We start from the raw sequence: 25,770 nt of genomic DNA, 5'->3' as shown, positions 1-25,770 counted from the left end.
TCTATTGCATACTGTGGCAACTCAAGAACAAACACAAAGACAAGGTTAAGCTTCATTTAATGAACCAAATAGCTTCAACTGTGTTTGATATAATGGAAAGTGATTTTCTAGTAGGCCTACCAAATTTACAATTTAGCATGACGACTCAAGGATAAGGTGTTGGAGTGATGGCTGCTGGAAATGGGGCCTGTCTAGATTTGATCAAAAATGACTTTTTTAAAAGTACCAAATTCCTTCCTAAACAGCAAAATCTGTACATTATTCAAAGAAATGTGGCCGCCAGTGTGCATATTATAGGTTGTATATATTTTATATAGAAGATGTATTATAATTTTGTATTATATTTTCCTCGTATTTCTCTAATTATGTTGTCGATTTGTGTTCTGCGTTGTGTAATATTAAAAAATGCACACATCCTTCCTGCTGTGTTATTTACATCTACGTGTGCATGAGTGTTGCAGGGGGCGCGCTTGGGAGCTCAGTTTGCTTTACTGTGACTTGCTTTTATTTGCAGCAGGGAGACACGCAGACGGGATAGTGCTTGATATTACCTCGATCCGGAACTTCCGAACAGTTACATTCAACGATTATTATAACCGCTGGCATGAATTAAACATCGAAGTTGATCGTTTATAAGCGGTCGATTTTATCGGTCGTTTCTTACGTACTTTATACTTTTTTTTTTAACCGTTGCAAGTGAAGTTACGTGCTTTGAATCGCAGGCGATCCAGGGAAAGCAGAAGCCTCTCAACTCGCCTCGGGGATTCGTTCTGCAGGCATGTCGCAGAAAGAAAGACCTACTTTCTATCGACAGGATGTCAACAAGACGATCTGGGAGGTCCCTATACGCTATCAGAACTTGACTCCCGTCGGTTCGGGTGCATACGGATCTGTTTGGTAAATATGTTTTTTTCAAAGGCGGAACGCTGTGTCCCATTCATTTTTACGGGCCCGCACAGCGTTGCACTGCCTAAGCAAACTTGCTAGTAAGACTAAAGTCCCGTCTGTTATAAAAGAGATATTGATAGTAGATTGATGGCCGGTTTGTAGTGTTGCAAATAGTTTTAACTTATGTGTTCCTGCTTCGCATGTGTTGTAATGGCCTTCATGCATACTATTTCAGTTTCAAAGTGATGGTGCTTTGCGGTGGATTGGCTACGTGTTCATCCTATGATGCTCTTATGATTTTGTGACACACATTTAAACTGATGCATAAACACGTGAACGCCATTTTGCTGTAGATTGCAGTGTTTGTGTATGCCACAGTAGTATTTATTCGCCCTATTCTGCGGTGTAATATGGTCTTAATGCAGACATCTGGTGGGGTCTGACTTGAGTGAGGTCACCCCACAGATGATACACCATTTGTGCCTCAACCTGGTGAGCTGCCTGCATAGCCAGCAGTTTGGGGCAGTGTAGCGCTCTAAAATTGCTGTCTTATTAGGGGCCATTCACACCGAACGCGTCCTTGAGCTGTAAAAAGGTGGACACAGGTGTCTGAAGACGCGTTTTACATGTCGAAGTACTTTTAAAGGAACCTCAATACAAGTTCAATACAAGTTGTTCAAACGAAAGCATTTTTGGCATAAAGTAGATTACCACAAAAAAATTATTTGTACTTTCTACTGTGAGGCACTTAAAATGGAAGTAAACTTTAAAAATACTCAGTTTCCAAAATATAGCCACAGGAGGTAAACAAAATGGGTGTTGACGTAATATTAGTAATACTACCTTTTCTGTGTGAAGTTATTCCCAATTTTACAACTTCACTTCCATGACAGCGTAACGCTGTAACTCTAAAACAACCGTTAATAAATATTTATATATTTTTAACAGAATAATGAATGTAATTGTTTTTATACAATTATAAGCTTAATATTTCTGCCTTTAAACCCTTCAAAAATTGGCCCTATTCACCTCCATTGTACCTCAAGTGCCTCATTGTAATCTCGATTTTTGTTTGGTGTAAACATTATCTTTAGTCTGCAGCTCACTAGGATTTAAAACACAGTCCATGAGTCAGCTGCTGTAATTTTACCATTGTTGTCAGTGCTTCATGGAACTTAATTTCTTGTTTGCGGGTAGTAACATCCAGTATGAGGTGCAACACTAAGCAGGGCTTATTTTATTTAGCTATATCTTAATTCAATCTCATGATTGATTCCTCTGGATTGCTTGAATTTGTGTGTTTTATTGATTGCTGAGAGTTCCTCACACAGTTGGACTTGGACATGTGAGATATGACCAATTTTTCTCCAGTCATATTTGTAAACAATACTCGAGTATTACCTCACTCATTAATGTTTGCTAAAGATTTAAGAAAGGTGTCTTTTCTATATTAAACAGACAGGCTCATGTTTTAATTACTCTTTTACTCTGGGTAGACATGTTGTATATGCACAAAAGTGATTGTTAGAAGTTTTTGATGCTAGGCAACTGTGCTGTCTGAATTAATTTTCACAGGGCCCTTATTGTGTCCATGTAATTGAATGTGTGATGAACCAATTACACAGGGTTTGAATTAGCAGGTTCATCTCTCATTCTGTGCAGTGTATTCTGATTCATATTATTCAAATAAAGAGCACTAGGATTTAGTTTGATAAGATATATTACTGCAGGTCTCTGTGCCAAGTAGCTATAGGGTGTAGTATATGCTGTGTCTGAAAATTAAGATTACATCTAAACAGTGTGATGATAAGTTGACAACCTTCCTTTTCCACACAGTTTGGCATATAGCCTGTCTGACAAATGCTTGAACATGTACATTTTGTTCTTTCAAATATACTTTGTTGCAGTAGGTTTCACAATTTATTTCCTCTAAGTTTATTTAGCCATAATGGTATTTCTCCATGAGGAAGTGAGAATCTGTCCGAGTTTTGTTTGGGGTGCTTAAATCTAGGGGCAGAAACTTGCAATTCAGTGCCTTTAAAGCGAATGCTGACTCCTACCTTTAACCGGCTTTAACTTTGTGCACATTGTCCTGTTGCAGCACGTTTGAGTTCCAGTTGTGCAACAAAGCAGTGTTTTATGCAAAGTGTGCCAGCATTGAACTGTCTTCCTGTGTGTTTCAGCTCAGCGTATGATGAAAAGGCAGGGTTGAAGGTTGCTGTAAAGAAGCTGTCAAGGCCGTTTCAGTCCATCATCCATGCCAAAAGGACCTACCGGGAATTACGGCTACTCAAGCACATGAAACATGAGAATGTGAGTTTGGATCCCAGATATTAGCAAATCCAAAATGGCCTTCTGTATATGTAGAGGGGTGGCGGTAGCCTAATTGTTACCCAAAATGAAAATGGTAATCATTTGCTCAACTTCATGTTGTTCCAAATGCTTTTTAAGCTTCCCTCAGTGAAACAAAAAAAGAAGAAACATTGCTGAATGTTCAGTGCTCTTTTTCATAATTGGGACTTGTGCTTTTAATTTCTGAAGATTTTGCCATAATTCTGTCTATCTCTATAACACAGATTATCATTTTGCTTTCACTTTAAATGCTACCATGTGTAATTTTTTTCCACGTTAAAATACTTTCTCATATCCAAGTTTAATGTGCAGGAAAACTATAAGAAAGCCATTCACTGCAGGTTAATTTTCCCATAAATTAGTAAGGATGGGGCTCTTTGGCACTTTAAAAATCTCTGTTTGTTTGAACTGCTCAACAATTGAATGAATAGTCCGAGGCAGTGAGAGTTTTTGGGAAACCTATTTGGAAACATTATTTTCCCAATTTTGTTTGGTGCCATTATTCACTACGTTCCATCTAAGGATTTTTTGTGAAAACAATTTAGCACATCAAAATAAAGTGGATGGAAGCGCACATTATCGCTAAAATGTCACAAATGTCGAGATAATATATTTCTGTTTAACTCAAGCGCATAAACTCTATGTCGATACATCAAATGTCGTGAAAAAATGGTTTGGAAACACTATTTGTTGATAAAAATGTAGTGTCACATGACAGAGTTTGCCCCAATCGTTAGCCTGTGTTAATCATGGCAACAGTATTGAAAGCCAATTTATTGTATGTGATTATGGATTGATCTTTATGGCATATAGAGCCGATCTGAAAACGTGAAACTTCCAGCACAAATGTCTTGTGCACTTTGAACAAATTAATGGCCACTGTTTTTGATTAATTTAATCGCAGTATCCATCCATTTATTTATTAAAGTTGCTTTTCCACACCATAAATAATAGACGGGAGTCACAAATTAACCCACAGTACAAAAACATATTTCTGTGCACAAAGATGATTTAAATGAAGAATAAATACACATTACTAGGTGAAAAGCTTCAGCGTAATTTACTTTTCTTTTTGGAACACAGCCCAATTATTAAATTATTTCTATAAAATTATTGTTTAGTCTACTTTTGAAAAAATGCTGGCAAAATCCCCTGTATTAAATCAAATGAATTACCAAACGAAACAAGCATTAAATTAAAAATGCCCTTTTCTTTTCTCAAACTTAAATTAGCTTTACCCTGTTCTGTAGATGAAAACCATCGGCAGAATGTTCTGCACTATTTTCAAGACTATAAACTATCAGAACTATTTTTCCAGTGCTGAGTTAACTTTAAGAAAACAAGTTTTTAAACATTTTAAAACTTATAAATATTTTAAATCTAACCCTCTTTACCTCAGATCGCATTTACTGCTTCTTCAGACAATGTAAATTTGCATTTTGAAGTTAAAATAAATTTGAGATGATAATCAAGTTCCGTTGGTCATTAAAAGTTGCTGGAGAAATATGCGGGACATTATGCAGTTGTGATTGCGATGCTTTTGATTTGATGATTGTTCAAAATATTGAATATCAGAAATATATCATATGTAAACCCTGATATTACACCGCATCATTTTTCTTTTCTTTAATAGCTGTGCACACCACATATACACATCGATTGATGGTCCTTATGCTGAGACAGAAAGTTTCCGCCACTACTTGGGTCAGGTTGCCAGCTTGAACAGGGCCATGACGATTTGCTTTCTGGTCGGAAATGGTGGCAAAAAAAAATTAAGGACATCTGGGAGGCAAATTAACGATAAACACACATTTCTGAATGGAAACTTCTTCAGGGCAGATTTCTTTTGCGCTGAACCAAAACTTATGCAACAAAGTGTTTTTTTTAGGCATGACGTCATCACGCACACCCTTTTATCAATAAAAGGCCATTTGAATGGAAATGGGCAGAAGGTGGCAAATGCATTTTCACTTTGTCGATAACAAAATAGCATGAAAGGTGGATGGAAACTAGGCTAACGATGCAGAAATTACACACTGCACCCTTAATTTCTTAATCCCATTTTGGTTTTCCTGTCTGACAGGCAATTCTAGAACTTCATCCGTGAGCCATTTTACATGCACACCAATATGCTAATAAAACCTAAACATCAGTTTATTTAAAAAATCAAAGAAAATAAAAAAGAAAACACGTTTACATGATATTTAAAATCTAAAAAATAAAAACATTAAAAATCTAGTTATTCTCTGCTTTTGACGTGAAACCATGAAGAGACTTGAGCACGTTTTATAAGAATGGCGGTAAAGGTGTTTACATGCAATGCAAAATCGGGGTAATGGGCAAAAATCGACTCTTGTCGATCAATTTATTCTTAGCAGTTTATGAGCTTACTGCGATACAGGAAAGCCGTTTAATGCGTTTACATGACCACACACGTTGTTGGCTTATTAAGCATAATCAGTGTAAGAATGTGCATGTAAACATATATTTTAGTGGTGGTGGTTTTAATTGGAGACACAATTGTCATATTAGTTGAGAGACACAACTTCTTGGAGAGTGTTTTTGTGTGATTATATTTTGCTGTGCTTAAAATAGATTAATTGTCAGCACACTAAAACCTTCTGCAAGAACTTTCATCTCCTTAATCCTTTAAGTTTAGTCAATTTATGCACTGCTGCTGTTAAAGCCATTACAACAAGGCATTACATGATGATCGCTGTCGGACATTAAATTCTCGGCTGTGATTCATTTTATGCCTGAAGCTTCTTAAATAAATAGTGGCAGTAAAATATATTTAAACTGCTTGATGTCATGAGCTAGTTTACCTGTGTTATCTTGCAGTTCTGCGCTTTTAAATGCACTGCGAGGATCACCTGCATTGAAGTGCATCATTCAGGATGCGCATAAGCGGTTTAATGCCGCTCTGTATTGATGCCCTCCCCCCCTTTTTTTCCTATGATAGTTTTGTGCAATAAGATGTTGTAGTTATGTAGCCCAATTATTTGTTGCATAACCTTTAGTTACCATGTTGAAATGCTGCATCTAGTATCCACATATCCTTCTGAAATGCATCAGATTGGGGTCACATGATAATAATCGAGCTCTACATTATTATCTTTAACACAGACTAGTCGACTTGTCATTCAAACAACCGACCGACTAGTCAATTATGAAAATTGGTAATGTTGCACATCCCTATTCAGGTCATGAAATGAAGCATCAAGAAAACACGCTGTAATACATTATCCTAATTTGCCTTCTTTATACTTTGTGCTTGTAGGTGATCGGCTTGCTGGATGTTTTCACACCTTCCACCAGCCTGGAGGAGTTTAATGATGTGTGAGTCAGACAATTACTTTAACCCTCTGAGCTGTCATTTGAACATTGATATAAAATAAGTGCTAAATTAATTCTTTTCTCAACATGCCTCTGCTTCATGCAAGTGTGCAGTCCACCAATATGATGACTCATTAATAGTCTGGTTAAACCGAAGGAAGTAGATTATCTTGTAGGATGAGGGCACCATAGATCACTGTTAGCCACCTAATAGAGAGAAGGCATCAAGTTTCACAGGTACCTTATGTGTCTATGCTGCAAACGACCAATGTCACGGTGTGCCATGACAGCTTGAGGCTGTCTTCAATGGAAGCATCGAATCTTCATGTCACTTTAGAATATTTACCGACCACAGGCCAATCAACTGTGTGCTCGAAGTGAGACTTCAGCATCGGTAAAATGAAAGAGTATTAATGATCAATTGCTCGGCTGGCCGACCTACCTTTTGTCTGTCTTAGCTGATAAATAGCGGTTCCCTGTCTACCAATCATGGAGGATCATTTAAAAGAGCACGCTAATAAAACGTGATATCATCCATAGCAACGAGGTCAAATCTGCCTTACTCTTATCTTAAGATTTCCTTCCTAAAACTTGCTCTTAGCAGATTTATGAATAAGTTTTAAGCAAAAACATCGTGTATCATCAAGTATCATGATGGCGCTGCGGATGGCCACCTCGGTGTGGAGTGCTCCTATTCTTTTGTTGTTTTGTTTGTTTGTCCCGTGTTTTCCAATCAGTTTTACCAGGGACGAACTGCTGAACATTCGGCAGCATATACCAGAAAATCTTTCCCCGGTTTTTGAATATTCAGATGACTTGCTGGACATTTTAGTCAGAGGCGTAGCTTTGCTGTTCAGTAGACGCAGGTGAGGGAGTTGAGCAGGCGCGCTGGTCAGGCTCTGTCGGCGCCGGCTTTCGAACAGTGCTGCCGAGCATTCGTCTAGCGAATCTCCTCTATCTTCCTAACAAAACGGACGAACTACATGTCCTCAAACAAGGACTTTTCAACTTCTGCTGCCTTGTGCTTCACAGAAACCTGACTGCCTGAAGCCATTCCGGACAGCATGTTAAATCTGCCAGGTTTTCAGCTGTTCAGAGCGGATTGCATCGCGGATTTAACAGGGAAAATGAGAGGCGGTGGAACATGCTTTTACATCAATGAATGTTGGCGTACAGATGTATCAAAATTAAAGAAGATGTGCTGTCCTAATTTTGAAGCGCTCTTTATTAACTGTAAGCCTTTGTACTCTTGCAGGAGTTTTCTTTATATTGCGCCAAATCCGTGTGTGAATGCAGCGCAGCAACAGCTGGCTGATCAGATCACAGACATGGAACAACAATACCCGTACTCAGTTTTTATTATTTTTTTGGGGATTTTAACAAAGCAAACCTCACATGTGAACTACCCAAATACAAACAGCACATTACATACCCAACCAGAGACACAGAAATATGCTGGATCATTGCTAGACAACTATAAAGGATGCTTATCGCTCTGTCCCTAGAGCAGTTTTGGGACTCTCTGATTACTGTCTGGTTCATCTTCTTCCAACGTACAGACAGAAACTAAAATCTGCTAAGCCTGTAGTAAAGACTAAAGAGATGGACCAATGAAGCAGAGCTGGAATTACAAGCCTGCTTTGACTGCACTGATTGGAGTGTTTCTGAGAATGCTGCCACCGACCTGGATGAGCTCACAGATACTGTGACATCATATATCAGTTTTTGTGAGGATATATGCATTCCTCTAGGAAATATTTTAAATTCAACATCGACAAACCATGATTACAAATTACAGGACTCCTGCCCCCAACCCTGTGTTGTACCAACAACTGGCTGACGACCTGAGTGTGTTCTACTGTAGATTTAAAAGGCCCAATCTCACACCCCACATGTATACATGCATAAACTCAGCAAAAAAAAGAAATGCCCATGTTTCAGGACACTGTATTTTAAAGATAATTTGGTAAAAATCCAAATACCTTTACAGATATTTATTGTAAAGGGTTTAAACAAGGTTTTCCATGCTTGTACAATGAACCATAAACAACTAATGAATATGCACCTGTGGAACGGTCATTAAGACTCTAATAGCTTACTGATGGTTGGCAATTAAGGTCACAGTTATAAAAACGTAGGACACTAAAGAGACCTTTCTACTGACTCTGAAAAACACCAAAAGAAAGATGCCAAGGGTCCCTGCTCATCTGAGTGAACATGCCTTAGGCATGCTGCATGGAGGCATGAGAACTGCAGATGTGACCAGGGCAATACATTGAAATGTCCGTGTAACCAATAAGGACACTGGGAGCTGGATTCTTCAAACACAGTTAGAGAACATTTAATTAACCACTTCTCTGGTTTACAGCTTCACAATAACTCATCAGCTTCAAAGTAAGTCTCTCGACCCAGTCTCTCTCTCCTGATCTGGCGCTGGCGTGGTCCTTTAATTCCGCTCTCCCTAATCTCACTACAATTAGAGACAGGTGTTAGTCATAATTTGGCTTAGGTGTATACACCCTTACTGCTCTCTCTCTCTCCCGACGGACACTTGACCATGCCTCTGCTGCCACAGACCGTACTGTGAGACTCCTAAGACAGTGCTACAGGAAGGACAACTGATCGTCCTCGCAGTGGCAGACCACATGTAACAACACCTGCACAGGATCGGTACATCCGAATATCACACCTGCGGGACAGGTACTGTACAAGATGGCAACAACAACTGCCCGAGTTACACAAGGAACACACAATCCCTCCATCAGTGATCAGACTGTCCGCAATAGGCTGAGGGCTTGTAGGCCTGTTGTATGGCAGGTCCTTACATGTTAAATTGGTATTCTTCATTACATGATTATATACATGTTTGGGTGAGGTTTTTGTGGTTTTATGATGCTCAAGGTTTTCACAGTGACAAAGTTATTTGTGATGTCTGGCTCCAGCCACCATGAGCTAGTAGGGAATGCTGTGGAGGATTCAGCCAGCCAGTAAAACCAGATGCTGCAGTGACTTAACATCAGTGCTGCTGCCATAAATAGACCTGATGCACAGTGATGGATGTAGGGCATCCGCAATTCTTCTGCTTCCCACCCACCTACTGGAACAAGCAGGCATGTTAGTGCCAGTAGAAGGGGACTTGACTCTACTGGAAAAACAAGTGCTCTAGGGGCTTCCTATAAATGTAGATATTACCAGTGCTAGATGACACCCTCTTGCTTAGAGGTGACAGTGTAATTGTGTGTGTGGGTGTGTGTGTTTTGGTGTCTGTCTGGTGGCACTGCATCTGCAAGTTTGTGTTTTGTGTGTCTGTGTGTGTATGAGTTGTTTATAACAAGTCTATTATGGTCACATTTATAAACACCTTTTTGCATTCACTGGTTCAGTTATGGTTTTGTGGTGTGACAAATAAATTTTAAAGGTACAAATATTCCAGGTTATATCTCAATTAATTGGAGGAAATATAATTAGCACTTACATTGTCAAAAGTGTTTAGAATAGATTTAGATTATTGTTATAGTGTGTCTCACAGTTGGACACTGTGGAAACCACTTGAAATGTAATGTCAGCTACCCTTATAGTATTACATGATTGTTCATTGCATCTAATGCTGTTTTTCATTCAATCTGTATGGGTGTGGAATCTATTTGTTTATTATCTCTTAATGCTGAGTGTGTCTATTGGGTGGTGAGTGTTTCTGAGATTAAGTGGGGGTTACTTTAAGTCCTACTTTTTGTCATACCTCAGCTTCAGTGCTTATGTAGAATGATGTGGGTGACCATAAGGTGTTTAGATGGACAATGTTGTGTAAAAAGTAAATGTTATAAAAAAAATATAATCGTTTTTGTTTTGGAATATACTGGGACAAGCCATTCAAGATAAAGTGTTAATACACTTTCACATCAGAAAATGAATTAACCCTCATACCTCTTTAAGTCAATTCAATTTTAATTGTTTGAAGGTTGAATCTAGCTTGTGATATTTCCCAATCCCCTACCCCCCTTCTATTCTCTACATATTGTCCTCTCTCTTCTCTTTTATTTGCCCTATAAATAAAGTGACAAAAGGCCAAAAATGAAGAGAAAATATATTATAAATAACCAGTATATTTACAGGAAAAATTATCCAGCACACCTCTGCGTTGACAGTAGTGCGTAGTTCAGCTCCATAACCAAAATGTGTTAAAAGAGATTTGTTGCTTTACCACATGAGTGCCGTTAGCTTTACATGAAATGGCAAAACAAGATTCAAAGATTGATCAGAATAGAACTGAACGTTCCCCACAAGCTCTGCTGTCACTTCCAACACCAGGTAAAACAGGTGGCAGAAAAGTAACATTCTTCATGTGTTCTGTTTGGCAGGTACCTGGTGACTCATCTAATGGGCGCTGACCTAAATAATATAGTGAAATGTCAGAAGCTGACCGACGATCATGTTCAGTTCCTTATTTACCAGATCCTGCGGGGACTTAAGGTGAAATTTCACTTTTAAAAACCTGTAACAAACTCAAAGTTTCAAATCTTCAGTCATGAGCATTAACATATTTCTGCCTTTAAAAAAATTTTTTTTTACTTATTTATTGCCATTTATTTATTTGACTGCTTTATGTGTTTGTTAATGTAAAACTAAAATCTGTATTTATTTTTTTCTCTCTCACTTAAAATAACCATTTTCTCTCAATCTGTTTTTGTTTTACCAGTACATCCATTCAGTAGCCATAATTCACAGGGTAAGTATTTTCTCATGCACATGAAAAAGCAGCCTGCAGGAATTTTCCACCTTAAAAAAATTCAGTATGATTTCAATGTTGCAACATGGAACCAATTTTTCTTGGCGTTACCATGTTCCATTCTTAAATCAAAAATTTTAAGAATATTAAGAATAAGAAAGTAAGAATATTTTGTTTTAAATTTAATATCTATGGACATCATCTTTGGCACGTTGATCGCCTATCATAGAAAATAATTTCTCATATACCTCATTTTATAAAAAAGAATCTCTAAAGTGCTTGCAGTAAATTATACTTGCATTGGAAGCGTGACAGGCAAGTGAGCAGCACTGAATTAGAGGTGGGCGATATGACCTAAATCTTCACGAAACAAGTAATTTTATATCATGGTAATGATATATATCATGATATGCAGTAATACATTTTTTGGTAAAATAAATTGATATTTTTTTATAAATTAGAAAACCATATGGTATGGCCTATTTTGGGATAATCCAGTCAGTGAATTAAATACTTCATCTTATATAATTTTTTTAATCCCCTTTTCTCCCAATGTGGAATGCCCAGTTCCCACTACTTAGTAGGTCTGGGTGATGGAGGACAAGTCTCAGTTGCCTCCGATTCTGAGACAGTCAATCCATGCATCTTATCACGTGGCTCATTGTGCATGACACCGCGGAGAATGCAAAGCGATCCACGCACAACTTACCACGTGCCCCATTGAGAGCGAGAACCACTAATCGTGACCACGAGGAGGTTACCCCATGTGTCTCTACCCTCCCTAGCAAACAGGACAATTTGGTTGCTTAGGAGACCTGGCTGGAGTCACTCTGCACACCCTGGATTTGAACTCGTGACTCCAGGGGTGGTAGTCAGCATCAATACTTGCTGAGCTACCCAGGCCCCATTTCCTCTTATATAATTTTCTCTATATTTGGCACTTTACAATAGTCCAAGTAATAATAAACTTAAGAAAATATTCTTTCACATTATGCCACATTTCAATCTGAAATGTTGTTGGGCAAAATTATTATAAATTTCACATTATGCCACATTTCAGTCTGATCTGTTGTTGACCAAAATTGTTATTATTTGAAACTTTCTTCAAAAAACTGAAGATCTTCCCAAATAAATGCAACAAAGAAAATAATGCTTAAGTAAAATAAAAAAAAATAAAAAATCCAATGAAAATAACTAATACAACCCTTATAAAAAATAAAAAAAAGATTATGTAAACAGTTTAATTATTAATTATAATTATAAGTTAATATTAAAAATGAACACTTAAGAAAAGACACTTAAATCTACGTTAACAGCAGCCTGCGGAGCATAGCTTTTGGCCTTCATAATAATATTTTGCTTGTATAATATTATTTTTCTTCAAAAAATTGCTACTACGAGTGATTTACTATCGTGTGACATAGTTTGAAGATTACATTTTCTCCTTTTTTTTTGGCTTTTGTGAACCTACATCACAGATGTCACCTGTTTTGTTAACAAACTCCTCTTCAACCTGTGTCCTCCCATTTTGTGGAGATGTTTTTTCTGGATATTTCCTGGGACAAAAATGATTGAGGAGTGCGAGTGATCCCGCTCTGCCCTCTCCTGTAAATATCGGGTGCTGGACACACGTGAAACACAGATAATCATTTCAGATGAGATGCATATTAAGTGCTTTGAAGCATGAAATGCGACATGAATGACATTGAATTTGCTTTGGCGGCCGTCAATTTTTTTTTTATTGTTATAAAAACCCTGTTCATGTTTTAAAATTCTCTTAGTTTGATGTAAAGCCCTGCCCACTGATCGATAAGCCCACGCTGAACACATGGATATTTACATATCGCAATATACATGATATAGCAAAATATCTGTCGATTGACACTTTATATCATTGCCACGATATATATAGTCATATTGCCAAGCCCTACTGTGAATAAACCCACAGAGATTGTCAGTTACATATAATTTAAAGTTCATTCACCTAGTAAAGTAGTCCCACCAAAAAAATATTCGAACAAAATGTATTTTCAAAAATGCTATAATATAAATGTTCTATTTGTTTTGACAAAATGAGGGATAAACAAGCTATTTCCTGTGATTATCTACAACATTCCACAAAGATTATTTATAGACATGAAGTGGTAAATAACTGCAAGATTTTGCGCAACATTTGAACAGTTGGTGGCTGGTTTATTGGTTGGTTAAATTATAAAATGGACTTCTGAAGTAATATTCATTTATTGTTTTTTAGGACTTGAAGCCAAGTAATCTGGCAGTAAATGAAGACTGTGAACTTAAGGTGAGTCATTGTTTTTGTTTTGGTTATTGTGATACATTTATATTTACTTAATACAGACATTCGACATCCTGTAAATTAAAAGAATGCCTGTCCTCGCTCTCTCCCTCCTGCCTTTTCATTTAGATCCTTGATTTTGGTCTGGCTCGACACACTGATGATGAGATGACAGGATATGTGGCCACAAGGTGGTACCGTGCCCCAGAAATCATGCTCAACTGGATGCACTATAACATGACAGGTAACAACTGTAGCATAATACAACTCTCATCTGATTCAGTAAATAGACTAACTAAACCAGAATTTAGAAAAATATGTTTTTTAAGTACAGTAAAAATCTGTGTTGCTTTTGAGTTATTCAAAAAGTGTTTTTAGAATGAAAAGTTTTGTGAGAACAGTAAGATTTTACCTTTGTTGCCTGGGTAGCTCAGTGAGTTTTGAAGCTGACTACCACCCCTGGAGTCATAAGTTCAAATCCAGGGTGTGCTGAGTGACTCCAGCCAGGTCTCCTAAGCAACCAAATTGTCCCGGTTGCTAGAGAGTCACATGGGGTAACCTCCTCATGGTTGCAATTAGGGGTTCCCTCTATCAATGTGGCACGTGGTAAGTTGTGCGTGGATTGTGGAGAGTAGCATGAGCCTCCACATGTGGAGTCTCTGCGGTGTCACAATGAGCCACGTGATAAGATGCACATATTGACAGTCTCAAAGGTGGAGGCATCTGAGACTTGTCCTCCACCACACGGATTGAGGTGCGTGACTGTGCCACCACAAGGACCTACTAAGTAGTGGAAATTGGGCATTCCAAATTGGGAGTAAAGGGGATAAAAAAATGTAAAAAGATGTTACCTTTGTTGAGGAATACACAGAATTGAGACTTAACCTCTCATTCGGAAATTGTAGAGAATTTACATTGTAACTGAGGTTTTGAGATGTTGGGAAGATGTCACTGTGATGCATTTTAAAAGATTAGTTCACCCAGAAATGAAAATTCTGGCATCATTTACTCACACTCATGTTTTCCCAAACACTTATGATTTTTTTTCAGTAAATATGACGGCCCTTTGTTTATCTCTAAAAACAGCATTTGTGGCGTAATGTTCTTTACCACAAAAATGTATTTTGACTCGTCTCTCCTTTTCTTTAAAAAACAAAACAAAATTTGTGGTTACTGTGAGGCACGTACAGTATGTGGCCAATTTATGGAGGGCTTAAAGGCAGAAATGTGAAGATTTATATTTGATAAAAGCACTTGAATTCTTCTGTTAAAACTCATGTTATTTGAGCTGTAAAGATTTTTATATTGTCATTAGTAAGTTAACATACTTATAGTTTATGTCTTGTGGCTATTCTTTTGAAACAGTGAGTATTTATGTTTGTTTGCCCCATTCACTTCCATTGTAAATGCCACACTGAAACCCAGATTTTTGCTTTTTGTTTTAAGAAAAAACGAGTCAATTATTTTTGTAGTAATCAATATTATGCCACAAATGCTGTTGATTGCACTTAACTTGTATTGAACCTGGAATATTCCTTTAATTCCAAATATTTGTAGCTGTATACATTACCATGCATAGCAAATTACATGTAATGAATTGGTGAATGGTCATGTGCATCGTCATAATTCATTACAGCCTCAGAAATGATGCTTGAACGTGAAGTTTCTCTTCTGTGCTTGTCTTCCCTTTAGCCTCCATTTGTATATTGCAAAACTATCATGATAATAATATGATAGTAATACTATGGTATTATGTTATATTACAAAATAACATTGATTTTTTTTAGACATATATATTATTAATACAAAGTGGCTGGTACATTTATAGCCACTGTGGTTGGTGATCAGAAAAAGTTTCTGTATGTCATACCCTGCTCACAAGAAAGTAAGTTATATAGGTTTGAAACAACAAGGGTGGGTAAATTATTATAGAAGGTTTATTCATGTTGTGAACTATTCTAAGGATCTTTTAGACAGCTAATCTGGGTTAGGAAACAGCTGTATTGGTAAAGAGATGGAACACATGCTCGTTGTCCCCCTGCTAATGTTGTTACTTGGCTTTGTTTTCCAGTGGACATTTGGTCAGTGGGCTGCATTATGGCTGAGCTGTTGACAGGCAGGACTCTGTTCCCTGGCACAGATCGTATCCTTTTCCTCTTGTTTCTCCTCTTACTTACCTTGGATTAATGTTGTTAAAGGAATAGGTCACCCAAAAATAAAAAAATTTGTTATTTTCTCTCACTTATGTTGTTCCAAACCCATTTACTTTTTGTCCATGGAACACAAATCCAGATGTTAGAAAGCAAGTCATAAGAGTTTTGAACAACATGAGGTAAAATTATTATTACAGAATTTTCATTTTTGGGTGAACTATCCCTTTAACACCACATTATAATCAGTAGTATTGTGTTTCATTTGTACTTTTTCTTGTTCTTTTTTTCTTCTCTCCTTGCAGTGTGCATTTTTGCTATGGCAAACATTCCTAAACTGAATGTTGTCTTTGCCAACTTAAAGCCTGCCTTCAGGCTGCACCACATGATGCAGCAGGGTTTGGAAGGATATCTGATCCATCATTATGAGTATCCTGCCCTGCAGGAAATTACTTGCCTCTAATCTCTCTTTTTCTTCATTCATTTGTCTTTATTTCCAGCACAGTGACTCAACGTTTTCACAGTTTAGCACTTGCAGCTTTGCATATTTGACTCTCATGAATGGCTGCCGAATCTTAATGCATCGGGCTCCTCACACATGGAACATTAATACTTTCCAAATATTTTCCACTCTTAAAGGCAGAGCAGACCTGTGAAGGAACTTCTGACTTGCTTTTGCTGGCCAGGCTGAAAATATTTAGCCTCTGCTATTTTTACTAGCTTACTTTTCTTCCACAGATGTATCCAATAATTCACTGCTACCCTGTTCTTTTAATACACTTAAAAATTAAGTAAGCATTTCTTGCTTTCCATTTTTGTCATGTCTTAAATGAGCTTCTTCTATCCCTGACACTGATAACCACCTCTCTTTAGGATTATCCTATAGGTCCACTCAGTAATTTGTTTATGTTGGGCTAACCTGTATGACATTCATCTTGGACTTTTACTGACAGCAGTGGAGTGGATGCAGAATCACGCAAAAGCAGCTGTTTTCTGTTACTAATCCTTCTGTAGATTTGTGCTTTTTACAGTCAGCCATGATTGTATTAAAGTAGAATATTGGCCCCCATGAGGTGATCTGCTCCATGTAAAATAAAACCAATTTTATTAAGCTAAAGCTACTGATATGACTGAATTCTTCAACACTTGGGAGTGTATATGGTTTAAAAAAATGTGTTTTATAGTCAATATATATTTCATTATTTGTGTAAAATGGTTTGATGTGGAAAAAACATTACTGAGTGGACCTTTTAATGTGCGCTTTAAATGTTTTTTAAATTATTATTATTATTATTTATTTTTTACATTGTCTGGGATACAGTTTATGAAGTACAGTCTCCAGGATGTGGTGCTCTTTGATCCATCTATAGTGCCCTTGCCTAGAGCTGTACTACCTTTCCTTCATATGACTTTGCTAGACATCGATCAGTTGAAGCTCATTATGCATCTTGTTGGAACACCAGGACCTGAGCTGTTAATGAAAATATCATCGGACTCTGTGAGTTTGAGATGTTCTTTATACTGGGTTAATTCAAGCATCTGTGTGTTGTTTTGTAAAGTAACATGCATTGACTGTGGCTGTGTTTGATCTCACCGATTTAAATAATATATATTTTCCTCTGTTCTCTAACTAAACTTTGCTTTCAGAATTCACATTTTAGGTGATAGACAGATTTTGGGAATCTGAACAATAATGTACATTTATGTTTGAGATTAACAATTGAAAATGAACAAGCCTGCTTTCTTCTAGCTTTGCTGGTGGTAGCGGTGTATCTTCTTAACTGATTTTTATGCACTTGCTATTCAAAGCATGACATTCTAGTCAGCTGTTTGTGAAGGCAACTTGCATGTAAGTTTTCTCTTCTTTCTGTCTTTCTACATGGAGCAGTGGAGAACCCCAATATAATGTACAGATAACTTTTGATAGATATGCATTACAGCATTTTTTTTTTACCGTGAGCTCCTTGACCTGGCCTTCAAAGATATAAACCAGCTTCAACAGATAATGCGACTGACAGGAACTCCACCTGCCCCTCTAATAAGCAGGATGCCGAGCCACGAGGTGAGCTCGCTGTGGCTCAGTCTCCATGTGCAGAATTCCTATCATGCCCTTTAGTTAGCAGCAGACCTGACGAATTCTCATTTATTGTAAACACAGACTCTATTCCAAAGAATTAAAACAAATCATTGATATAATATTCATGGTAACATTTTCAATTCATTGACTTTGTTAACATTAGTTATTGCATTAGGGATCATGAACTAAGAATAAACAATATATACAGGTGAAACTCGAAAAATTAGAATATCGTGCAAAAGTTCATTAATTTCAGTAATTCAACTTAAAAGGTGAAACTAATATATTATATAGACTCATTACAAGCAAAGTAAGATATTTCAAGCCTTTATTTGATATAATTTTGATGATTATGGCTTACAGCTTATGAAAACCCCAAATTCAGAATCTCAGAAAATTAGAATATTACATGAAATCAATAAAAAAAAGGATTTTAAATACAGAAATGTCGGCCCTCTGAAAAGTATAATCATGCATATGTACTCAGTACTTGGTTTGGGCCCCTTTTGTATTAATTACTGCCTCAGTGCGGCGTGGCATGGATGCTATCAGCCTGTGGCACTGCTGAGGTGTTATGGAAGACCAAGATGCTTCAATAGCGGCCTTCAGCTCTTCTGCGTTGTTTGGTCTCATGTCTCTCATCTTTCTCTTGGCAATGCCCCATAGATTCTCTATGGGGTTCAGGTCAGGCGAGTTTGCTGGCCAATCAAGCACAGTAATACCATGGTCATTGAACCAGGTTTTGGTACTTTTGGCAGTGTGGGCAGGTGCCAAGTCCTGCTGGAAAATGAAGTCAGCATCTCCATAAAGCTTGTCTGCTGAAGGAAGCATGAAGTGCTCTAAAATGTCCCGGTACACGGCTGCGTTGACTCTGGACTTAATAAAGCACAGTGGACCAACACCAGCCGATGACATAGCTCCCCAAACCAACACAGACTGTGGAAACTTCACACTGGACTTCAAGCATCTTGGATTGTGTGCCTCTCCATTCTTCCTCCAGACTCTGGGACCTTGGTTTCCAAATGAGATGCAAAATTTGCTCTCATCAGAAAAGAGGACTTTGGACCACTGAGCAACAGACCAGTTCTTTTTTTCTTTAGCCCAGGTAAGACGTTTGACATTTGAAGCCCATGTCCAGGACCCGTCTGTGTGTGGTGGCTCTTGATGCAGTAACTCCAGCCTCAGTCCGTTCCTTGTGAAGCTCCCCCACACATTTGAATGGCCTTTTCCTGACAATCCTCTCCAGGCTACGGTCATCCCTGCTGCTTGTGCACCTTTTTCTTCCACACTTTTCCCTTCCACTTAACTTTCTATTAATGTGCTTTGATACAGCACTTTGAGAACATCCAACTTCTTTTGCAATTACTTTTTGAGTCTTTCCCTCCTTGTGGAGGGTGTCAATGATGGTTTTCTGCACAACTGTCATGTCAGCAGTCTTTCCCATGATTGTGAATTCAACTGAACCAGACTGAGAGACCATTTAAAGGCTCAGGAACCCTTTGCAGGTGTTTAGCTGATTAGAGTGTGACACTTTGAGCCTACAATACTGAACCTTTTCACAATATTCTAATTTTCTGAGATTCTGAATTTGGGGTTTTCATAAGCTGTAAGCCATAATCATCAAAATTATATCAAATAAAGGCTTGAAATATCTTACTTTGCTTGTAATGAGTCTATATAATATATTAGTTTCACCTTTTAAGTTGAATTACTGAAATTAATGAACTTTTGCACGATATTCTAATTTTTCGAGTTTCACCTGTATACTTTTACAGCATTTATTCATCTTTTTTTTTATGTTAGGTGATAAAAATACAATAGTTAATGCAAGAACTAACAATGAACAAATGTTAACAAATACAACTTTTGGGGGCCTGGGTAGCTCAGTGGTAAAGATGCTGGCTACCACCCCTGGAGTTCACACAAAAAAACATATACAACTATTGCTTTTAAAATTAACTACTATATGTTGAAATTAAGGTTAACCAAGATTAATAAATACTGTAAAATTTTAAAAGTATATTTGTTGTTAGTTCATTTTAACTAATGTTAACAAATGGAACCTTATTGTAAAGTGTTACCATATTAATAAGAATATTTAAGTAAAATTCTTTTGTATGTAGAGTGCATACTGAACCCTTTGGATTTAGCTGGTTTTCTGCATTAATTTGTCATAAAATGTGATCTATTTTCATCAAAGTGACAACTATAGACAAAGCACAATGTGCTTAAGCTAATGACACACAATCGGTTGTAATCTCATGTCTTTATTGAACAAATCCCACTAAGCATTCACAGTGCAGTGGAAAAAGTAAGTGAACCTTAGGATTTAATAGATGGTCGATCTTCCCTTGGCAGCAATAACCTCAACCAATCGTTTTCTGTAGCAGTGGATTAGGCCTGCACAACATTCAGGAGTTTTGGACCATTTTTCCTTACAGCCCATACACTGCTGGGCTTTCTTGGTAATAGAGCTGGTGTTGAGGGACCAGGTGAGGTTCTCCGCCAGGTGAAAACCAAGGAATTTGGTGCTCTTGACGATCTCCACAGAGGAGCCGCCGATGTTCAGCGGAGAGTGTTCAATATGTGTTCTCCTGAAGTCAACAACCATCTCTTTTGTTTTGTCCACATTCAGAGACAGGTTGTTGGCTCTATACCAGTCCGTTAGCCGTTGCACCACCTCTTGACGATGTGGTTCGAGCTGTGCATTGCTGCACAGCTCGAACAGTCAGGAAGTCCAGGATCCAGTTGCAGAGGGAGGTGTCCAGGCCCAGAAGGTTCCAATTTCCAATCAGGTGCTGAGGAATGATTGTGTTGAATGCTGAGCTGAAGTCTATGAACAGCATTCGAACGTATGAGTACTTTTTATCTAGGTGGGTGAGGGCCAGATAGAGGGTGGCGGCGATGGCGTCGTCTGTTGAACGGTTGTGGCGAAAACGCGAACTGCAGTGAGTCTAGTGAGAGGGGCAGCTGGCTCTTAATGTGCCTCATGACGAGCCTCTCGAAGCACTTCATGATGATGGGTGTGAGTGCGACAGGACAGTAGTCATTGAGCCAGGACACTGAAGACTTCTTTGGCATGGGGACGATGGTGGTGGCCTTGAAGCGACAAATCCCACTAAGCATTCACAGTGCAGTGGAAAAAGTAAAGTTGTGGAACGACAGCACTGCTCAGAGAGATGTTGAAGATGTCGGTAAGAACATCTGCCAGCTGGTCTGCACATCCTCTAAGCACTCTGCCAGGAATGTTGTCTGGTCCAGCAGCCTTCTGTGGGTTGACTCTGCATAGAGTTTTTCTCACATCAGCCGTGGTAAGACCGAGCACCTGGTCGTTGGGAGGAGGGGTGGTCTCCCTCACCACCACGTTGTTCTGCGCCTCAAACCGAGCGTAGAAGTCGTACACATCAGAAAGTGCACTTTCTGATGTAGCTGATCACTGATGCAGTGTATTCCTCCAAGTTGGTAGAGTCGCCATATGTTGCAGCCTCCCTGAACATGTGCCAGTCAGTACACTCAAAACAGTCCTGAAGAGCAGAGATGGCTCCTGCTGGCCAGGTTTTCACCTGCTTCAAAAGTGGTTTTGTGTGCCTGACGAGCGGTCTGTATGCTGGAATTAGCATAACAGAGATGTGGTCTGAATAGCCGAAGTGGGGCGGGGCTCCTCCCGGTACACACCTGGGATGTTTGTGTAAACAAGATCAAGTGTGTTCGCCCCTCTCGTTGCAAAGTCCACATACACATGGAATTTAGGGAGCAATGTCTTGAGATTCTATGGTGAATAAAAAGGTCTGCATCTAACAGTCACAAGCTCCAACAGCGATGAACAGTAGCTAGAGACTAGCACAGAGTTCTTGCACCATTCCATGTTGATGTAAACCCACAAGCCACCACCGCAAGTCTTACCTCGCATTGCTGCATTTCTGTCGGCATGAAACGAGGCGAGCCCGTCTAGCTGAATGGCGGCGTCCGGATATCTGTCACTGAGCCACGTCTCCGTGAAAACAAAGACGCAGCAGTCTCTAAACTCATGCTGCGTAGTCTGCTGGAGTTGGATGTAGTCCAGTTTATTGTCCAGGGAGCAAACATTTGAGAGCAGGATAGAAGGGAGAGCTGGATGGCTAGGGTTTGTTTTTAGCCTAGCATGGACCCCTGCCCTCTTGCCGCACTTCCGCTTCCTCGCACACCGCTTACGACCTCCTCTCCCCTGGTCACCGGCATCAGATGAGGCCGAGGACTGGAGGCCTGGTCTCCGAAGCAAGCCGAGGTCACGTAGCTTCTCCTGCAGATCATCATGCAGCTTGGTTGTTGCATGAATCTTATATTTTATTAGTGTCTGGTGATGGTAAACACGAACACTGGTTGCTCTGATGTCCATATGTCATAAAAGTCGGGCTAACTAACAAAAATAGCACCATTTTGGATCCCGAGCGGCCGCTGCGTGCTAACGCGCCACCATCTTGGATCTCTTCAGTGCATCTTTGGAAGGTCCAACCCCTAAATTCTCTAAGTTGCTGCTGCTAAAATAACTTGCAGAGAGGACGAGATAGTTTTACGTACACCAGCTCGAGACACTCACAACTCTCCTGCTACTAAATCTAACATCACAACAATGGCATATATGGGTTCTGTGAAACATAGCAAAATCAGTTACCCACCTATCGAGAAGAAAAAGAGCAACTTCTGCATCCGTCTCAAGCCTTTTACCTCTCTGAGGTCTCTCTACCGCTTAAAAGCCTCATCGATGTTGATGTGGCTACTAGCCCTCAAGTTTAGAAAGTTCGCATCAGCCAGACTCTGCCCCCATCCACCATCTTGTGCACGCGCAAGAACCACCCTCTGTTGCTGATTGGCTGGAGTAGTATTGTGTGGATCGGTCTGATCCACTTTGTTTTTGTCCCATTTACAGAGCCAGGGCTGTGTACAAATACTGGATTTTTTTTCAGCCCACTCACAGAATGAACAACTAACAGACTGTGAGGAGATATTTGCAGAATTTGACAAAAAGTGTATTGGATTAGAGTTTAAAACGAGCTAAGTCCAAAGGGTTCACATACTTTCGCTTCCCGCTGTAAATACTACAATAATAGTAGTAGTTGTAATTTGTAATAGACTCCACCCAATACAGATTTGCTCCTTTTCTCCACTTTCTCTGTGGGAAGATTGCTTGAATGCAAGCTGTTATGCAGTTATTCACTGATTTATGTGATCTGAAATCACAGTCTGCCATTGCCAGCACAGACATCTCTGCCCTCTAAAGCTGTTTGTTTGTTGCATTGTTCAAATGGCACTGCATACTAACACCACAGTTTAATTATTCACAGGGTTAGCCATGTATGTGAAAAACACCCAAGCAGTTGTCATAGTGACTGATTCAAGAATTTCTAACATGCTCAATTATTCATTGCAATATTAACTAAACTTAACTTTGATAATGACAGTCATGAACATTACTTTATTACATAGCTTCATTTGTTTTACTGTTAAACTGCTGTAGATCATTGTTTAAATGTCTGTTTGGTTCCCGGCTCACCCATTTTATTTTCACAGGCTCGTACTTACATCAACTCGTTGGCTCAGATGCCCAAAAGGAATTTTTCGGATGTGTTTGTAGGGGCTAATCCACTAGGTAATCATTTGAAATGGTTTGTTTTTGCATGCAAATGCAGTATATTTTGTCTATAGGTAGCACGCAGGATTTTCTTTATGAAATAAACATTGCTGTGTACATATTTATCATTAAAATAATTAAATATCTACTGATTATATACCTCTACAGTCTTAAAAGAAATTACATGCATTTTTATACATGCATACAGTATATTAATTTATACATATTTATGAAACTAATATGGTCATATTTAAAGGGTTTTTTCATCCCAAAATAAAATTTCTGTCATTGTTCACTTACCCTCATGAGGTTATAACCCTTTTTTTTTTCTTTTTTTTTCATTAACACAAAAGATGTTTGGCAGAATTTTATCCTCAGTCACCATTTACTTCCATTGCTTCTTAATAAATACAATTGAATGGTGACTGAGGCTAACATACTGTGTAACGTCTCTTTTTGTGTTCCATGAAAAAAGTAAATCATAGGGATTTGTAATAACATGAGGGTGACTGAATTCTGATTTTGGGGTGAACTATCCCTTTAATTTGTAATTCAGTTATATTTAATTATAGAAAAACTTTAATTCTTGTATGTTTATAGCTGTGGATCTTCTGGAAAAGATGCTGGTTTTGGACACTGATAAGCGCATCACGGCTGCGGAGGCTCTGGCGCACACGTACTTTGCCCAGTACCATGACCCGGATGATGAACCCGAAGCCGAGCCTTTCGATCAGACCTTTGAGAGTCGCGAGCTTGATATTGAAGAATGGAAACGTAAGTTAATTGAACAGTAGAATTCTGACCTGTTTATGTGGGAAAGGCCAGTTAGTAAAAGGTAAACTTGAAACCATAACTATTATATTTTTTCCTCTATCTCATTCATCTCATTAGATCAGCTGAGATTATGTATTTTATCAGTTTTTGATAAAGCCATTCTGTTTTGATAAGCTGTTTTATGTAGTTAATGCATGCTGAATTCAGAGCTTTGATTGTTTGTTTTCTGTCGTGTCACAGGTCAGACTTATGAGGAGTTGATAAGTTTTGAGCCGCCAGTCTTTGACGGAGATGAAATGGAATCTTGACCTTTTCCTCTGGATGGCATTCATCCCAACATTACTACTTTGACATTAATGCTGTAATTTAGAAGTATTCTAATCAGTCAGTATGGTTCTTCTTTCTGTTGATTTTTAAATGTTGTCTACTGAGTGTGTAAGAGCCAAACAGAAAGGAGAGATGTCGTGAAAAATTACACAGGGAATCTATCCAACAGATGAGTGTTGAACCATTGTCCTCCTTTTTTTTCTTTTTGTTTTGGTCAGCTTTATGATGTTCATGCTAGTCCACTTGTAACTGTAATATCTCCCCAAATTTAGTATTCAGTTGTGCTGTACTGTTATGATATTTCAGTGAACAATGGATCATGTCTGCAGCATATTTAGGTTTTGTGTCTTTTGAAATGTAAAAAAAAAATATATATATTTTCTGTTAATATAATTTTCCAATCAAATATTGAGCATTGTTTTTACCAACATACAGTATGCCCCTCATTATTCAATTTCATTTGTGTCCCATAGTATGAAAATTGTTGCATTGTTGTATGTTCAAGATATTTGTAAATATAGGTTTCATTCACATAAGGTTTTTCCTTATCTGTTGCCATTTATTTCTGGACTTTTTTTATGTGTGTGTGTGTGTGTAAGTGTGAGTGTGTGAGTGAGAGATTTCAGTTTCACTACCGTGCTGTATGCGATCTAAAAGTATGATTCTGTGTCATAGTTGTTTTGAAAATTTTTATTAATTGAATGTTCAAATATGAGAGTAAGAGCTTTATATACTGTTGAGGTGATATTTATGAACATGAAAGGATATATATCTGTCTTTTTAGCACCTGTATCAGACCTAGAATACATGAAAACACAATTGTTTACTGAAAATAAAGGCTGATATTTTTCTGAAACTTCTGCTTTGTTTCTCAAAACTTGCTGTTTTCAAGCACCTAAATAATACATTTGTGCACAACTGAGGGTCTGATTTTCTTAAGAAAATTATGCAGTGGACTAAACTGGATGTTATGGTCCAAGGACAGTAAAGCTCCTTCGAAGTTTAGCTTCCAAAATGCTTAACAAACATTTATCACAGTAACTATAGTTTCTGCCAAACTAACAGAGTTTGTTACCAGGGGTACATTTTTGTGAGGTTTCCATGGACTAATATGTGCCTTGTTTTTGTGTGTTGAACTGAAAATGATCTTTTTGCAAGATGAAAATGTGCACGTCTGGCTCCAAATTAGTTTAAATTAAAACATAAACCTTTCATTATACTTGTAGTTGCGCAAGT

At 38.3% G+C, this 25,770-nt stretch overlaps 1 protein-coding gene across 2 annotated transcripts; it reads left to right on the top strand.

Annotated features, from left to right (window-relative positions):
- Positions 1-487: 487 nt before the first annotated feature.
- On the top strand, positions 488-25,371 carry LOC127621248 (mitogen-activated protein kinase 14A-like). 2 transcript variants are annotated; one of them, XM_052094760.1, is made up of 12 exons: positions 488-897; positions 3,072-3,201; positions 6,521-6,579; positions 10,935-11,046; positions 11,273-11,302; positions 13,557-13,604; positions 13,728-13,842; positions 15,670-15,741; positions 17,731-17,810; positions 23,373-23,451; positions 24,034-24,207; positions 24,448-25,371. In XM_052094760.1, the coding sequence occupies exons 1-12, from the start codon at positions 779-781 to the stop codon at positions 24,513-24,515; spliced, it is 1,086 nt and encodes a 361-aa protein (XP_051950720.1). In that variant the 5' UTR covers positions 488-778; the 3' UTR covers positions 24,516-25,371. The 2 variants fall into 2 exon arrangements, with proteins under 2 accessions (XP_051950720.1, XP_051950719.1); XM_052094759.1 differs by lacking the exon at positions 17,731-17,810 and adding an exon at positions 17,167-17,246 and having other exon boundaries at positions 490-897.
- Positions 25,372-25,770: the final 399 nt, after the last annotated feature.

Source organism: Xyrauchen texanus, chromosome 27 (genome assembly GCF_025860055.1).
Source record: "Xyrauchen texanus isolate HMW12.3.18 chromosome 27, RBS_HiC_50CHRs, whole genome shotgun sequence".
In the NCBI taxonomy this organism is placed as follows: Eukaryota; Metazoa; Chordata; class Actinopteri; order Cypriniformes; family Catostomidae; genus Xyrauchen; species Xyrauchen texanus.
The sequence above is the reverse complement of the archived record's forward strand: the minus strand, read 5'-3'. Positions and strand labels throughout refer to the sequence as shown.